Below are 17,518 nucleotides of genomic sequence, written 5' to 3' on the forward strand. Positions count from 1 at the left end.
CTCAAAGCAACCACAGACATGTCCCCTCCTATGGAGCTGGAGATGGTGGGAGAATGGACACTTCGGCTGCGGCCACAGCAGTTGCTGTCCAGGCACTAGGGGCAAGGGGGAAATGAGCACTTGCCTCCATCCGACCTAGATCCTAGCTCCATCTGTTACCGTGGGCATCCCTTTCTCGCCAGCCTTCACTCCAGCGCTCCCTCAGCCTCCCCACCAGCCAAGCTTTCCACCTCTGTTTTAAACACTTGCCACTGAGTGGGCCCACCGCAGGCACCTCTCCTGTGGTCTTCATTCTGCTTACTAAAGTGGGTTGAACTGGAAAGGCAGTAGTGTCAGAAGAAACAATTAGAGTGGGGGAGGGGGCCTGGGGAGTCCCGCTCGGGCACGGGAAGGGCCGGGCTGTTTCATCGGGGAAGTGGGAGGGGGCCCGAGGCGCCGGGAGGGAAGCGCCTGTCGCCCGGGGCTCTGAGCCACTAACTTAGCGGCGGGCAGAGACTCCGCAGCTAGCCCCCCGGCTCCCGCCCCCGGGCCTAGCAAACTCAGCTGCAGCAGCCTCGCAGGCGGTGAGTTGGGGAATAAAGGGAACCCGGGGCTCTGTTGCTTCCACCTCAAATCCTGTCCTCCTAGAGGTGAGGCTTTTGCTGCGGGGTTGGGCTTGGGTGGGGGGATGGGGGATACCTCGGCAGTCGGGGTTTGAGGGAGGAGCAGCAGTGCCCGCACCACCAACTTGGGAGAACACTGGGAGCCACAGGGTGTGCCTGGAAGAAGATGAGTTCCCGCGAGGTTGGGAGCGGGGTGGCAGTGGCTTGTACCAGGTGAGAGGGACACAGTTGGGGCTTGCTGGGGCCCGCTGGCAGTAAGCCAGACAACGGCCCTCCCCAGCCCCGCGGTCTGCCCCGCGGCGGTGCAGCGCGGGACCAGAGAAGACTATGGCCAGACTCTTCAGTCCCGGGCCGCCGCCCAGCGAAGACCTCTTCTACGAGACCTACTACAGCCTGAGCCAGCAGTACCCGCTCCTGCTACTGCTGCTGGTGATCGTGCTCTGTGAGCTCCTGGCCCTGCTTGTTGTCGCCTCAGCCAGCGGCAGGGTGAGCAGGGCCTCTGGTGCCCAAGCTTCAAGGGCAACGGGAGGGTCACTGTCTATGGGGTATTTTCAGTGCTGAGGCTTGTGGGTTCTTCTTTTCTATGGGCTTCTTTGCTGGGACCCGGGAAAGAAGCATTGAGCCTTTCTACAGAGACCCTGAACAAGTCACTTCACCTCTCTGGGCCACACAGTCTCTGGGTCTACTTTGGGAGGTATCTGAGCCCTGGGTGCTTCTAATTTCTCTCAGGGTGCTGACAGATCTTCTGTACTTATGAGCTTCTGTAATCTACTAGTTCTAGAATAAATCCAACACCCAACACCAGATTTTCCCATTTTCCAGAGTGGGGGAAATTACGCCAGGCCCCGTGGGAATCCATTTCCTGGTTTTCTTTCCACCTAAGGAGCTGCGGGGCAATTGCACGCACCAACTCCCCGAAGTTACCTTCCATCCCGCTCTCATTTAGTCCCAAAATAAACCAATGTCCACTTTCCTTTGGAGGGAGAAAAGGGGTCTTTAAATCCATTTCTGGAAACATCCTCCTTCAAGTTTTCTTTTCATTCTTCCGAGGCGAGGTGGGGAAAATTCACTGGACGTAACCAGTCCTTGCTAACCCACCTCAAAGTCCAGGAAGAGGTGGGACAAAGGGCGAAGACACTGGCAGGACTTCTACGCCCAGAGGCGGTGGCGAGAACGCAGCCCCTGAGGGATAAGGGAAGTTCCTGGCGCCCCCTGCTGCCAGAGCACTGCTTCCCGGGGCTCGGAAACTCTGAGCCGTCTGCCTAGGGCAGGGAATTTCACCATCAAATTGGCCAGATTTGGATGCACTTAGTTCTAAGTGCCTTCTGTGAGCTAGCATTGTTCACCGATCCCAGGCAGGTGCTGTGATTCCTATTTGACAGATGAGGAAGCTGAGGCTCAGAATGATCACGGATACTCAATGGCCGATATGGAGCTGGAGTCCCAACTTCTGGGTAGATGGCTAATGGCTCAGCCGCCTCTGCAGCATGCAAGTGAGATATTAGGTTGAACCTTATGAGATTGCTAGTTCTGTAGATTAAGATCAGGTTATCAACAATTCATATGGTTCAACCTAATATGAATGGCAAGCAGAGGTGCCCTGCCTCCCTTACGTACTTGGGTTTGAGACATTTTTCAGAATTGGCCTGAGGGGCTGCCCATTTTTGCTCTTGGATGAGCTCCCCAAACTCCATCCGCGCCGCTCCCCACAGGAGTTGACCTCAGACCCGGGCTTTCTGACCACGGTGCTGTGCGCGCTGGGTGGCTTCTCACTGCTGCTGGGCCTGGCCTCCCGCGAGCAACGACTGCAGCGCTGGACGCGTCCCCTGTCGGGCCTCGTGTGGGCAGCACTGCTTGCTCTAGGCCACGGTTTCCTGTTTACTGGGGGCGTGGTGAGCGCCTGGGACCAGGTGAGATGGGTGGCAGGTGGAGCAGGAGGTAGTGGGACTTCCCGACCTCCAACTTGCACCCAGGACACCAACAGCGAGCAGCGCAGCAGTGTCAGCCTGCAGCTTTCCGCTCCCGCTCCCCCTCCCTCAGGTGTCCTTTTTCCTCTTTGTCATCTTCACTACGTATGCCATGTTGCCCTTGGGCATGCGGGATGCCACTGCTGCGGGTCTCGTCTCGTCACTCTCACACCTGCTGGTCCTCGGGCTGTATCTTGGGCCTCAGCTGGACTCAAGACCCGCGCTGCTGCCGCAGGTGAGCACTCAGGAGTAGCACAGGCTGCGCCCAGGGCCAGCACAGCTGGACGCTACTTGGTTCGTCAGGGCATTCACCAGCCGTTTGCTGAGCTCCGACGCTACGGCAGGACACAATGCTGGGCACAGGGCACACATACAGATAGACCCGGACTGTGCCCTCTTGGAGCTGGTACACTGGTGCAGTGCCATACCTGCAGACACCAGAAGAGGGCTCTGTGCCCTCGGGGAAGGAAGTTAGACAGGGGTGGTGGGGACAGCTGTGCATGATAGAGCCCTCAGAGAGAATGCAAAAGTTGGAGCTTGAGTAGTTTTGTGCTGCTGTGTGTGTAGGGGTGGGGTGGGGTTATAGAGTAGTATTCCAGGCAGAGGAAAAGTATGTGCAAAGGTTTCTAGACCTAAGAAGCTTATATCGGTGCAGCAGCCAAGAGTCTGCAACTGGGGTAAGGAGGCGGGGTGAGCAAGAAGTGCCACCTACCACCTACGGATCCCACTGTGTGGCACAAACTGCCCCCAAATACTTGGGTCTCTAATGGTAGTGTCCTCCCCAGCTCCTCTGGAGATCGACTCCAGCTACACACATAGGCACCCCCACCCCTACCCAGCTCTAGCGCCCCCCCTGAGGCTGACCCTCACCCACAGCTGGCAGCAAACACGGTGTTGTTCCTGTGCGGGAATGTGGCCGGAGTGTACCACAAGGCATTGATGGAGCGGGCACTGCGTGCCACCTTCCGAGAGGCGCTTAGTTCCCTGCACTCTCGCCGGCGGCTGGACACAGAGAAGAAGCACCAGGTCTGCCTGTACTGGGGGTGAGGAGGGACCCAGTCCAGGGGCAAAGGGATACTTAACTCACACAACTGGGCTCTTTCACAAGCCAATGACTTCAGGCAGGTCATCCGATTTATTTTCTCCTTTGTCAAAAGTGGCTGTTACCTACCTTGGAAGGTTACAAGCCTTTTAGAACCTTATGACACTAAACAAATTCTAATTCTGGCATTGGTGCTGGGAGTTCAATCCCTAAAGGTGGTCAGTGCAAGATGGGGTACTGGAGCGTAGCTGTATGTGGGGTGGGGAAGACCTGGAAGACCACCCTGGGGAACACCTAGTGGGGCTGGAGAAGGACGTGGCCTCCCAGGCATTGGAGACGCTGGGCTCCTGGCTTTAGGGTGCAGAAGGATTGGTTCTCATAGTGACCTCCCTCAGGAACACCTTCTCTTGTCTATCCTTCCTGCCTACTTGGCCCGAGAGATGAAGGCAGAGATCATGGCACGGCTGCAGGCTGGACAGGGGTCGAGGCCAGAGAACACCAACAACTTCCACAGCCTCTATGTCAAGAGGCACCAGGGAGTCAGGTACGGGCAAGGATGGCCGGAGGGGAGGGGGCATGCGCCGAGACCCTGGCCTCACTGACTGCATCTGCCCTGCCCAGCGTGTTGTATGCTGATATCGTGGGCTTCACGCGGCTAGCCAGTGAGTGCTCCCCAAAGGAGTTGGTGCTGATGCTCAATGAGCTCTTTGGCAAGTTCGACCAGATCGCCAAGGTCAGAGGGGGCCTCTCTCCCCAGCTTCAAACACCCCACTCGAGATCCTGTTCCAAAAGCAATCCCTAACTTATAAGACCCTGGTCTCATTTCAGAGCCCATGTGGGCTCCCAGATACACTGCTGAAAATTAGGAAACCCTGGCAAACACCCCAGTTATGGAGCCACTCACCACACACCTCAAATCTAGAGACACCTCTCAACATCTCCACAGGTGCCCCAACCACGGCACCCCAAATATGCCCAGAACCCCAACACAGGTGTCTCTGGACACTAAACCCAAATCTAGATATTCAGATGCGCTAGCCTTAGGAGGACCTTCCAAGGGAAATCTCTGGCCCAGTGCCACCTGCTTAGACCCTAGGGATGCCCCCAAGCAACTTAATCTTGGGTCTCCTGGCCCCAAAATCTCCTCATACCAGAGTCTACTTTTATATGCTCAAATCTGAATACACCCTACACATGCCAAAGCTGGGGTGAGTGACAGACATCCCAACCCTTAAGAAATCCTTCTGAGAACAACACCTGCATGGGAGACCTCAACTAGCCCCACAACAATTTAAGGGTGTCCATAGATCCACCCTAGACACTCCCAACCTCTCAAGTTCCTCAGGAACACCCCATGTGCTCCCACCTTTCCCAACTTCTTCCTGCCTCCTCTGGCTTCTAATCAGGTGTCCCTCTCCCCCCTGCACACACACACACTCCCAGGAGCACGAATGCATGCGGATCAAGATCCTGGGAGACTGTTACTACTGTGTCTCCGGGCTGCCCCTCTCCCTGCCAGACCACGCCATCAACTGTGTGCGCATGGGGCTGGACATGTGCCGGGCCATCAGGTCAGCTCAGGAGGGCGGGCAGGAGGAGTCCCGAGGATGGATGTGGGAGAGGAGAGGCAGGGTGGTGAAGTCTTCCTGCAGAAAGAGAGAGGTGTGGCCTGGGTAGGGCTGAAGACAGCACTCAGGTTATCCCCGAAACACCCTGCTCAGGAAACTGCGAGCAGCCACAGGCGTGGACATCAACATGCGCGTGGGTGTGCACTCAGGCAGCGTGCTCTGTGGAGTCATCGGGCTGCAGAAGTGGCAGTATGATGTCTGGTCCCATGACGTCACATTAGCCAACCACATGGAGGCGAGCGGCGTGCCAGGGTGAGACCTGGGGCTCCAAGAAGCTACAGGAAGAAGCCAACCAGGCCTCCCCCTTGTTGCCTCCCTTTTCATAGTTCCTTCAAATAAGCAATCCCACTGGGGCCCAGGGAGCCTGTGGGGTGCAGGGAGGGAAGCTGGGAGGGACCTCCTATGGCACTGGTCCTTCCTTGAAGTCAGACCTTCAGAAATGAGCCTTGGGAAAAAAGACAGTTTGGGGGCCCTTCCTCCTAACTTCCATGGTCTCCTCCTTCCAGACGAGTGCACATCACAGGGGCTACCCTGGCCCTGCTGGCAGGAGCTTACGCTGTGGAGGATGCAGCCATGGAACACCGGGACCCGTACCTGCGGGAGCTAGGGGAGCCTACCTACCTGGTCATCGATCCCCGGGTAAAAGCCTAACTGGGAACCCAAGGTCTGGCCTGCTCTAACCACCCACAGCCACAGGTCCAGTCTCTTCTCCAATGCCAGAGATGGAGTTCCTGGGTCCTAGTGTGCATGTTGCAGGGAAGGGGACACGAATTTCTAAGGTCTGTGGGGAGAATGGAGGAGGGTTCATAATCTTGACTGTCAACCGTTATATACCCCAGGCTGAGGAGGAGGATGAGAAGGGTACTGCAGGAGGGTTGCTGTCCTCTCTTGAGGGCCCCAAGATGCGTCCATCACTGTTGATGACCCGCTATCTGGAATCCTGGGGTGCAGCCAAGCCTTTTGCTCACCTAAGCCACATTGAGAGCCCTGTGTCCACTTCTACTCCTCTCCAGGTATGTCCACCTCCACCATGAGCCCCCACATTTACATAAACCCACCCCCAGTGCCCATTCCCAGCCTCCCTGCCCCTACCACCAGTGAGTCACCTGATGACAGACATCCCAAGCCTGAACTCTCTGGTCACCCAAGTCACTGTCTCAGGACCTTCCTTGCCCTGTCTCAAGAAAAAGGGCAAAGATGACTGCCCTTTGAGCTCAATGCAGAGATGTGAGGTTCCCATAGACGCCGTGCCCATGGCTCCCCAACCTCCATTCAGAAAGCCCCCCTCTGGGGACCCCACTTCCTCCTGACTCTGAAGCCAGTGCTCACACCCATTCTCATTGGGAAGTGTCTCTTTTTAACTCAGTTCCTGCGACTACATGCTCTCTTCTTCAGTCCCCACTAGGACTGGGAAGATGGGGCAATTGTTGACGCTACTCTTCAGCACTTGTACACAGAGAAAACGAGGTGACAGTGAGAATCTCACATGGCTTTGCGAAAGAAAGTCACCATGAGCAGGCAGGGAAGAGGGAGGAAGGGGAGGGAGTGGGCCTGCCTCCTGTCTAGGGAAAGCTAGGGCAGGGCCGATTACTGGGTGATCCTAGGCATAGTCCCTTCAGGTAACTACTGACCTCCAGCTGGCAGAGGAGCCTGGAGCCCTGCCTCTAGTTCTCGGGGTTGGTGCTGGGTGATGAGGGACTAGAGCCTTCACGCGGGGAGCCAAGCTATGTCCCTAAAGGCTTGCCACGGGGTCAGGTTCCTCAGCCTGCTCTTCTCCATCTTACCGATCTTCCTGATCTCCCTGATAGGCATTCCCAGCTACCTTTCTGCAGATCTTCCCAGAATCTTCTCTACTGGTAGACCTGGTCAGATTTATGGGATGACCCCAGGGGATCCTTTCCGTTCCATCCCTCTTCTCTCCCATTCAGCAGGAAAGCAGGCTGAGAGCAGCGGCCACTGAGGAGTGAGGGGACATTGGTAGCTGTGGGTCAAGAGAGTACTTCATTTCAAGCCTCAGCTAGAGTAGAGGACAAGTCAGAAGGGCTAAGCTCACAGGAAGGAGAGGAAAAAAGTACCCAAGACCCAGCTGGCTGGTGCAGGATGAGGCCTCCAGGATGAGGGTAGAGTAAAGGGGATGTGGCTGGGGACCCAAGGACGTGACACCACATTGAGTGCCGTCCCCATGGTGGGGATGCCCCCTAGAACCCATGCCAGATTTTCCCAACCCCCACGAAGATGCAAGCTAAGAAGTATCACAGTGGAGGGATAGGGACCCCTTGTTTTATGGACAGGACCTGACCGGCCCAGAAATTCACCTCAGTCCCTGAAGTTCCAGGGTCACAGTCACATGTTAGAAATCCTGAGAATCACAATCAGCCTACTCCTAAACAGTGAGGAATTTTGGGAAGGCGGGGCCATGTCTGTGCCAGTGTATCCTGTTGGTCTAGTCACCCCCTCCATAATTTTGAGCACCTACTATATGGCAAGCACTAGACTAGGTATTGAAAAGATAGAAGTAAATAAGATGCTTTCCCTTTTTTAAAATAACTTATAGGCATTGAGCGGGGGCAGGTAGGAAATTTGAAAAAACTTAGGCACAGGCACACATGCACAGATGGGCTCGTGAGCTCGTTCCTAGAACATGCCTCCTAATCTTTCTCAGTTTCCTGTCTCAGTCGCCGTCCCTCCCGCTCCTCTCACACACACCCGGTTTTGGTTGAGGGAGACGAGGTGGCCCGTGTGACCCTGCTTCCTTCACCTGAGCCCAGGGGATCAGGGAAGGTCATCACACCTCTTGCCCTGGGCCATGGCCAGCGTTTTTACCCTGTCCCTTGGTGCTTGTCCACCTGCCGTTTGTCTTCTTATCTCTTCGAGCACTGTGCAGCACTTTTGACACAGAACAGAATGACTGCAACCAAGTCTGTTTCTCTTCCTCTTTTCCTTTCTTCTCCATTTTTTGTTTCCCACCCCCACCACCTCCCAGCTCAGCCTGACCATCACAAAAGGTCTGAGAGGAGTCAAAATGTTCTGCACTGTCACTTCAGTTCACACCAGTAAGGATCTGTGGGCATCCCAGGGTGATGGGAAGGCCCCTGACTTTGGCATTGGGCAGCCCTTAGGGAAAGTGAGGCACACAGAGCCAACAACCACTCAAGCCTGTGGAAGACATAGGGTTGCCTGGTAAGGGTTGGCTCAAATAAACTCATAAAAAATATTTTAAGTAAATAGAATGAGTCAGGAGGAATCTTTAAGGAGCAAATGCAGTTTGAACTTTCCCTGAAGAGCAGGTGGAATTTGGTGGAGAGAGAGCAGTCATTAGAGGCAGCAGACACAGCCGTATCAAATGCCCAAGGTCAAAGGTATGTGTAGATACGAAGTGCCTCGCTCCAGAGAGGCTCCAAGGACCCACACCATCTTCCCACCTTCTCCTCCCTGTGTTCTCCCGACAGGAGAAGGCCCTGGCTTCCTTCAGCCCCCAGTGGAGCCTGGACCGGTGAGCAGGCCTGAGCAATTTTGACAGTGGAGCTGTCTGGGTGACCAACCTCCATCCTTGGGGTGAGGGTGGGGGTCGCTCCTGCTTTGCCCAGATGCTTTTGAGGATCTCTATGGCAACAGGCTTGGCTTTCACTGTGCAGGAGCCGTACACCCCGGGGACTAGATGATGAACTAGACACCGGGGACGCCAAGTTCTTCCAGGTCATCGAACAGCTCAACTCTCAGAAGTATGGAGAACAGAAGAGGGCTGGGAGGGCTGGAGGGCTGGGGCTCCTGGGGTAGGCCAGGGGTGCTGTTCTGCTGATGACCTGGAGGGGAGGGAGGGTCTTTCCTCTCCAGCCTGAGGAAAGACTCGCCTAACCATTTCCTCCTGCCCTGCTCTTTCCTCTCTGGGGTTCACTGCTCCCCACCTCCCACCAGACAGTGGAAGCAGTCAAAGGACTTCAACCCGCTGACACTGTACTTCCGAGAGAAGGAAATGGAGAAAGAGGTGGGCTGCGGGGCTGGAGGGGGGCGTCAAAGGATGCCCTGCGGTCCCATCTCCCCACCACAGGTGTGATCAGTTTGTGATCCTGGGAGCGATGGAGGGGCTTGTGGCTCTCTCTAGAAGAAAAGTCACACTGTAGATTGAATTACTGGGTGGTGATGGAAGAGAGGACAGCTCCTTGGAGAACCCATAGCAGCTACCTAGAACTAATGAAGGGTGGGGCCGTGAGGCTGGGGGGCCGACTCCTTGCCTGGAGTTGACACCTTCACAATGATGAGCAGCACTGGTGATCCTGTCTCCACCCTGACCCCCTCCCTTCCAGTATCGACTGTCTGCACTCCCCGCCTTCAAATACTACGCAGCCTGCACCTTCCTGGTTTTTCTCTCCAACTTCACCATTCAGATGCTGGTGACAAACAGGTGAGACAGTCCCAGAAAAGGGAAGCCCGGATTCTCAAGAAATGAGCCCTCTGGTTCTTTCCAATCCCTGACACCCACTTTCTTCTTTTGCCTACTTGCCCTTGGCACTGACCCACAGAGGAAATGGAGACATGTGTTCTGGGGAACCATGATAACCACAGCCCCCACTTATTACTGTACATCCTGTGAATTTCCTACATCTGGTGGACCCGAGCATTTTCACATGCCTGTCTCTTGAGTCTAACACTCCCATGAATGAGGTTCTATTTCCACTAAGAAGCCCAAATCTCACAGCAAACAAATATAAAAAGTGGGTCCTCGCTCCTAGTCCACTGCTAGGAGGGGTGAGGACTTGTTTAAAATTCAGCCTGGTGAAAGACCTTTGGCCTCAAGCCTCGGAGACCATCCTGACACAGCCTCAGCCACACTGTGGGCCCCACTGCCCCTTCCAATATTGTTCCCATCTTATTAGTTCTGGTCCCACCCAAACACTGCCCTAGACCCCTCAACTTTCCCATTTTATCACGTAATGCCTTTTATCATCCCAGACCCCATCAGCAGCTAGTTCAGATCCCCAGAACCACTTCCCATTTCTTCCAACCAGGTGATACAGCACCCTTCCACACACAGGGAGCCTATTCTGGTTCCTCAAAGCCTCACTCTTGCCTCCCTTTAGGCCCCCAGCGCTGGCCATCACCTATAGCATCACCTTCCTCCTCTTCCTCCTCCTCCTCTTCGTCTGCTTCTCAGAGCACCTGACGGTGAGGTGGGCTGTGGGGCGGAAGTGGAGAGCTGGGGTTCTGACCACCACCTGATCCTGACAAAGACTCCCATGCTTCCTCCACAGAGGTGTGTCTTGAAAGGCCCCAAAATGCTGCACTGGCTGCCCGCACTGTCTGGTCTGGTGGCCACCCGGCCTGGACTGCGAGTTGCCCTGGGCACTGCCACCATCCTCCTCATCTTCGCCATGGCCATTGCCAGCCTGGTAAGGGCAGAGGGGGCCCTCTGCACCCCCATCAGGGCATGCTAGATCTGCCAAGGCTGAAAGGGGACCTCTGGATTTGGGAGGGCAGCTCAACTAAGGTCAGGGGATGCTGGAAATTTTGAACAAGGAATGAAAAAAAAAAATGACAGTCACTCATGATCTACCACCTGCATAATCTTGTTAACACTTTGGTAGATATCTTTCCCATCTTTTCTTTTTTTTTAATGTAGGCAGATCATCACTACTTAGCTCACTCAGTATGATTTTATAGTGAAGTTTGGCTGATTTTTCAGAACTTAGAATCATTCCTAGAATTCTATCCCTGAAAGGCACCTTAGGAATCATGCCCAGCCAAGAAAACAAAGCTCGGTCCCAGAGAGGCTGAGTGGCCAGCAAGAGATCACACAGCGGAGCCTGGGCAGTCTAGGGCTCATGACAGCCTCTCCTCTAGTCCCTGCTCCCTACCACCAGTGAGGGGCCTCATCATCCAGAAGCAGCCAAATCTGCTCCTGCGGAGGAGTTTGGCCCTGACTTATCCCTGGCTCAGCTGACACCCAGCCCAAGTCACCACTGTGCCCAAGGAGCTGCTTGCCCACCTCAGCTCCTTATCTCCTTCTGCAGTTCTTCACACCGGCAACATCGAACTGCCCTTTCCGGGCTCCCAATGTGTCCTCCATGGCTTTCAACCTCTCTTGGGAGCTCCCTGGGTCCCTGCCTCTCATCAGCATTCCGGTGAGTGTCTCATATCTCCTCCAGAACTTTCCTCAGCTCCTCCCCCACATCTTTCATTGAAGAACACTCCACCCTGTGAGGAGGCCACGGGTCAGGGTCATAAATCACACTTGGTGTGTACCTGTTTGTATGACACCCCAGATAGGACCTGGGAGGGGCGGGACAGGAGCCCTCAGGTGCCTCCCCACCCCTGCCTGTGGGACATGTCCCACCTCCTGACCAGCCTGTCTGGCCCCACAGTACTCCATGCACTGCTGCATACTGGGTTTCCTCTCCTGCTCCCTCTTTCTGCACATGAGCTTTGAACTGAAGCTGCTGCTGCTCCTGCTATGGCTGGCGGCCTCCTGCTCCCTCTTCCTGCACTCCCATGCCTGGCTGTCCGACTGCCTCGTCGCCCGCCTCTATCAGGGCTCCTTGGACTCCAGGTGCGCATGGCCGCTTGGAAAGAGGTGCCCAGGGCCTCTGGGACTGGGTGGTGGGACAGGGCAGAACTGTCCTCACTTCACTGACTTGAACCACCCACAAGGAAAAGCGGGAGGGGGGCTGAGGACTCCATGAGCATTGTGGGCAGGGAGAGGCCATCGTGAAGGGGCAAGACAAGAGACAGCCCTGACCCATGGCCTCCTCAGGCCTGGAGTGCTGAAGGAGCCCAAACTGATGGGAGCTATCTCCTTCTTCATCTTCTTCTTCACACTCCTTGTCTTGGCTCGGCAGGTAAGTCACCCAGTTCAGCCTTCCAGGGCCTCCCTATGAAGAATGAGATGGGGTCCCCATATTTGTGACTTGGTCTCTCTTACACTTTCCTTAATCTGGCGTCTCCAGGGTTGAGCCCAAGTGGCATACCCACTGAAAGCTTCTAAGTGAATTTTTTGTTCCCTTTCTTTCTCCTTAATTCCTCGAGGAGAGTGTCCTCAAATTCACTCTTCCCTTCCCGCCCACCACCAATCCAGGAAAGCCCATGCTTAAGAAAAAAATTGCTACCAATTCTGCCCACCCTAGTTTGAATCTAGTTTCAAGGTAGTCTCCCCAGGTTAGTTGCATCTTAAACCTTATCTCTAAACTGTGAAGAGGTGTGGCTTTAGGCATCATGGGGTTTCCCCTTCACTGTGTCTCCCCATGGCCCCATGACCCTCCCCAGAATGAGTATTACTGCCGCCTGGATTTCCTGTGGAAGAAGAAGCTGAGGCAGGAGAGGGAGGAGACGGAGACAATGGAGAATTTGACTCGGCTGCTCTTGGAGAATGTGCTTCCTGCACATGTGGCCCCCCAGTTTATTGGCCAGAACCGGCGCAATGAGGTGACTCCTGACTCCTGAGCCCCAGACACCAGAGGTGCTGATTTCAGATGAAAGTCTTGGACTTAGCCCAACCTCTCTAGATGCCCCCAGAGTGGACTGGGCAGCTGCCCAAGCCCCTCCATACCCCTGTCAGGGGCCTCCCATTTTCACAAGACCTTAGGCTCTGTTTTTGGTGAGCACAGAATCTCTGCATTCCAAGTTCTTAGAAAGAGTGTTCTCTCCAACTCAGGATCACTCCACACCTTTCAGAAGCTTTGTCAAATGTTGACAAGAGTTGTGTGGAGGACAGAGTCCGCCTCCTCTCTAGGCCTGCACTGTAGTGTGGTAGCCAGTAGCCATGGGTTTACTAACCCATTTGGTCATTTAAATTTAACTTAATCAAATGGGAAATTCACATGACAACATGGATGGACCTAGAAGGTATTATGTTAAGTGAAAAAAAATCAGGCAGAGAAAGACAAATGCCATACAATTTCATGTATATGTGGAATCTAAAGAACAAAATAAATGTCAGACAAACCAGAAACCAACTCATAGATACAGAGAACAAACTGATGGTTGCCAAATGAGAGGGGGTTTGGGGCCTGGGTGAGAAAGGTGAAGGAATTAAGACATAAATATCAGTAGTTACAAAATAATGATGACACTGTAAAGTACAGCCTAGGGAACATAGTTAATAATGTTGTAATAACTGTGTGGTGTGAGGTGGGTGCTAGATTTATTGGGGGATTGCTTCATAAATCGTATAAATGTCTACACTATGCTGTACAGCTGAAACTAATATAAAATAATATTGAATGCCAACTGTAATTGACAAATTTAAAAAAGGTGAGACGGAGAACCTACACCCTCACTCTTAACCCATGACCTTGCTGTGTTGCCTTGGGTGTGCTGTGTAATTTTCAGGTCTTGTAAATAAACCTGTATCTTAAACCAAAAAAAAAAGTAGGGGGAGAATAGGAGGGAAGGAAGGGAGGAAAGGAGGGAGGAAGAAAGGAAGGAAGGAAGGAAGGAAGGAAGGAAGGAAGGAAGGAAGGAAGGAAGGAAAATTCAGTCCCTCCATCACACTGGCCACATTTCATGTGCTCAACAGCAGCATGTGGCTAGTGGCCACCATATTGAACAGCACATCTATAGAACATTCTCATCATCACAGAAACTTCTATTAGATGACACTGCTCTAGATCTTCAAATAATCTTGCTATAGTCAGTCCGTCAGAAGGTCACCCACATATTTGTACCCTCTTATTCGTACTACCACCAACCCCTCATCCTCTGCTATGGCAATGCTCTTGGCCTGTATTGAGAGGTGTTGAAAGAAATAGTGCAGAGGTTATTTTACGGCCTTATGTCCCCACCAACTGCTGTCTGCTCTCAAGATCAGAAGTAGCTCTGCTTCTAGTTTCTTCTCTTATAGACACTGGGAATCTTGTGAGTGATCTTGTTTCTGTTTTCACATTGGCTACTCGAAAGCTCAGACACAGAATCAAGGACTAACATGGGTTTACTAACCCATTTGGTGAACCAACCTCAGACCTGATTCCATCTTTACCATCTTACCCTTATTTTCCCTTTGCCCTATTTTTCCTATTATTGCTTTATTTTATTGTGCAAATAGTAGATCTTTATAAGCTGATTTAACTCACTTAACACCTTTCAGCAATAGATAAGATATAAAGATAATTCCTATTGACATGATCCCAGTTCTAAAAGTAATTCCCTTCACATTGCTATGAGGTGATCTTTACCTCAAACATGTATCCTTCCTGGACTCACAATGAGACCGTCTTTGACTCCTGCATCATATCCCTAGGGTAACCTAGCCCTCCCCTGCCCCCTCATTCCCAGTCCTTACACAGAGGTGGAGGCATGGGGACAAAATGACAGAAGGAAAGAGAATGTGGCCTCCAGCCTTACTCCAGCTTCTCACCTTCCCAGGACCTCTACCACCAGTCCTACGAATGTGTCTGTGTCCTCTTCGCCTCAGTCCCAGACTTCAAGGAGTTTTACTCTGAATCCAACATCAACCATGAGGGGCTAGAGTGTCTGCGGCTGCTCAATGAGATCATTGCTGATTTTGATGAGGTGACAACTCCAAGGGTCCCCCACATCCTATGTCCGGGACCCTAGAATTCCCCACCAGTCCCTCCTCCTAAATACTGTGCTCTTCTGGCCATGAGGCCCAGTCTGCCCTCTTGAGCCTTCCCACCTCTCCTCTAACACCCCAGCTCTGCCTTCTTCAGCAACTCTGTTCACTACCAACTCCCCCTCCTGCCTCCATCCCTGACTCCTCACTGGTCCTTTAGTCTCCAAAGGCCTGGGGCTGGGCTTTGGGGAGAGAGGAGGGAGAGAGCAAGGGAGACTGGGGACACAGCCTCATCTCTATACAGCTGCTCTCTAAGCCCAAGTTCAGCGGGGTGGAGAAAATCAAAACCATTGGCAGCACCTACATGGCAGCTACAGGACTAAATGCCACCTCTGGACAGGATGCACAGCAGGTACAGCATTCCTTCTTTACCTACCAACCTTCATCTGGGCTCTCATTGGAAGGTCCATAAACGGGCCCTATTCCTGTGCCCTCATTGACCCGTTCTGGTGGCTGACCCATTGCCAGGATGCTGAGCGAAGCTGCAGCCACCTTGGCACCATGGTGGAATTTGCAGTGGCCCTTGGGTCTAAGCTGGACGTTATCAACAAGCACTCATTCAACAACTTCCGCTTGCGTGTGGGTAAGGGCCTTGCCGCGCTGGGGCAGTCTGGGACCTCCTCCTCACCTTCCCAAGCTCTCCCTCCCCATGTCCTCTGTTAGCTGCTCCCAGCTCATCCCTGGACCTCCCTTCAGACTCACCCCTCGAGATGGAACAGGAAGCTGCTGGGCCAAAAGCTATGAGGTGCACCCACTCCCTGCCCCTGCACTCCTCTCTGCTAAGGCCCCCAGGCCCTTCTTCCTAGTTCCTTGAGCTTTTTCTTCTTCTCTCACTCCTCAAATCTGTCCCATCTTTACCATGTCTTGTCAGGGCTGAACCATGGACCTGTAGTGGCTGGAGTGATAGGGGCCCAGAAACCACAATATGACATCTGGGGCAACACGGTGAATGTGGCCAGCCGCATGGAGAGCACAGGAGTCCTGGGCAAGATCCAAGTGAGAAAACCGCATTGGAGGCATGGGGGCAGTGGGTAAGGTTAGGGCCATGCCCGTACTTCCTCACCCTCCTCCCATCGCAGGTGACAGAGGAGACGGCCTGGGCCCTGCAGGCTTTAGGCTACACCTGCTACCGCAGAGGTGTTATCAAGGTCAAAGGCAAAGGGCAGCTGTGCACCTACTTCCTGAACACAGATTTGACACGAGCTGGACCTCCCTCAGCCACGCTAGGCTGAGACCCTACTCCCTACTCTTCATCTCGAAGATCCTCAGTAAAGAGACTGGAATGTCTGGAGCAAATTGATGTGAGAAACTGCTGAGACAGCTTCTGGGACAACCTCCACACCTCTCAGCCAGACTGCTTTTCCCCAGGTCACACAGAGTGGTGTGTGTGTGCAAGCATGAGCGTGAGTGCATGGAAGGGAATGATTCGTTACACAAGCTCAGGAAGAGAACTGCCTCAGCCTCCCTGCCTGCCTGCCAACCTGATTTCAGTATTTAATAAACCTTGGAAGTATGAAGAATTTTAGCTGCATGACTCAAAACAAGGAGTTGTCCTTTCCTGCTCTCCACCCACAAATATTGGAAGGAATCTTTGGGAAGAATGTCATTTGACCTTTATTCATTCAACAAACACTAAATAAGCTCTTATGTGCTTACTATGCAGCATGGGTGAGAGGCCTTGGAAAAAATCTGTTAGGTCCCTCCCCATTTCAGCTGTTCTAAAACTGACCCACGATGCTTTCCTGTGAGGGCCTGTAGACAGTTTTGGGGTTCTTCTGTTTTGGGGCCCCTCAGATGCCCCATTGCTTCCTTCTGTAAACTTCTGCTCAGATGCCGATATTATGTGGGTCTTGAAGCATCCCTGGTTCATTCCCCTGCTCATATTTTGGAGACCATGAGGGATATCTTGACACCCTAGCTTTGTTGCAAATATTTTGCAACAAAACAAAAGCATGGCTTTTTGGTTTTTCTCCTAGTTGTTCTTTCTTTTCTTATGGGGAAGATTCAAAAAGTATGCCACTGCCACTGCTGCTCCCATCTTCCTAAAATGCTGTCAGAACAGAGGCCCTTAAGACCACAGCCATCCCTAGGAAAGAATGCCTCATCCCTCTGCACTTTGGGGAATCTTCATTTCCTAAGCGTGATCACAGTCACGGAGTACCCTCAGCCCCACCCTGTGCCAGAGTGTGTTTGCTGGGCCTGGCTAAACGCTGATGTCAATTCTAGGGGACAAGATCTGCTGACTCGGTTCTCAAGTGAGGCCTCTTTGGGAGATAGGGGGGCCTTCCCCTCAAGGGAAGAAAGCCAGTCCCTTAGAAACATACCGCTGAGAGGATGAAGGTCAAGGGCAGGAAGCTGGAGCCATGGTAACAATGATAACTATCACTGGCTTCAGGGTAGAGGTCCCAGAGCAGTGCTACATTTTCTCAGAAAGTCAGATGAGTCACAGAGTCTGGAGTGAGGAGCCCACACGGGTGGTATTCCTCTGTGAGCTCCTTCAGGAATCTGCAAACCTGTGTTCTAAGTATGACCTGCAGGCCACCTGTCTCAGAACGCAGGAGAGGGAGCTGATTTCTATGTCTGCCTTTGTGTCCCTTCAAAAACTGAAAATCATGGGAAACTAAAGGATGTGCCTCTCAACTGTGGAGACAGACCCCCATTAAGACACACCCAGGAGCATCTCAATCCCCCATAATGCACACGCCACACACACAGGG

General features: G+C 53.2%; 1 protein-coding gene across 2 annotated transcripts; it reads left to right on the forward strand.

Annotated features, from left to right (window-relative positions):
- The first annotated feature begins 453 nt into the window (after positions 1-453).
- On the forward strand, positions 454-16,342 carry ADCY4 (adenylate cyclase 4). Of its 2 annotated transcripts, none has more exons than XM_036029810.1 (26): positions 454-563; positions 883-1,088; positions 2,315-2,512; positions 2,643-2,804; positions 3,446-3,595; positions 4,007-4,155; positions 4,233-4,344; positions 5,055-5,182; positions 5,333-5,491; positions 5,746-5,878; positions 6,079-6,252; positions 8,689-8,732; positions 8,875-8,961; positions 9,155-9,224; positions 9,544-9,641; positions 10,318-10,402; positions 10,489-10,626; positions 11,248-11,358; positions 11,599-11,783; positions 11,988-12,072; positions 12,497-12,655; positions 14,594-14,740; positions 15,046-15,153; positions 15,270-15,384; positions 15,673-15,797; positions 15,881-16,342. In XM_036029810.1, exons 2-26 carry the CDS (start codon positions 930-932, stop codon positions 16,031-16,033), a joined length of 3,234 nt encoding a protein of 1,077 aa, XP_035885703.1. In that variant the 5' UTR covers positions 454-563; positions 883-929; the 3' UTR covers positions 16,034-16,342. The 2 variants fall into 2 exon arrangements, with proteins under 2 accessions (XP_035885703.1, XP_028363245.1); XM_028507444.2 differs by having other exon boundaries at positions 911-1,088.
- The last annotated feature ends 1,176 nt before the right edge of the window (positions 16,343-17,518 follow it).

This window comes from Phyllostomus discolor, chromosome 1, assembly GCF_004126475.2.
Source record: "Phyllostomus discolor isolate MPI-MPIP mPhyDis1 chromosome 1, mPhyDis1.pri.v3, whole genome shotgun sequence".
Lineage (NCBI taxonomy): Eukaryota > Metazoa > Chordata > Mammalia > Chiroptera > Phyllostomidae > Phyllostomus > Phyllostomus discolor.

Coding starts and splice junctions, on each gene's coding strand:
- ADCY4 (XM_036029810.1), top strand. CDS start 930: ATGGCCAGACTCTTCAGTCCCGGGCCGCCGCCCAGCGAAGACCTCTTC. Junction 4,345..5,054: donor AGTTCGACCAGATCGCCAAG/GTCAGAGGGGGC, acceptor ACACACTCCCAG/GAGCACGAATGCATGCGGAT. Junction 11,359..11,598: donor TGCCTCTCATCAGCATTCCG/GTGAGTGTCTCA, acceptor CTGGCCCCACAG/TACTCCATGCACTGCTGCAT.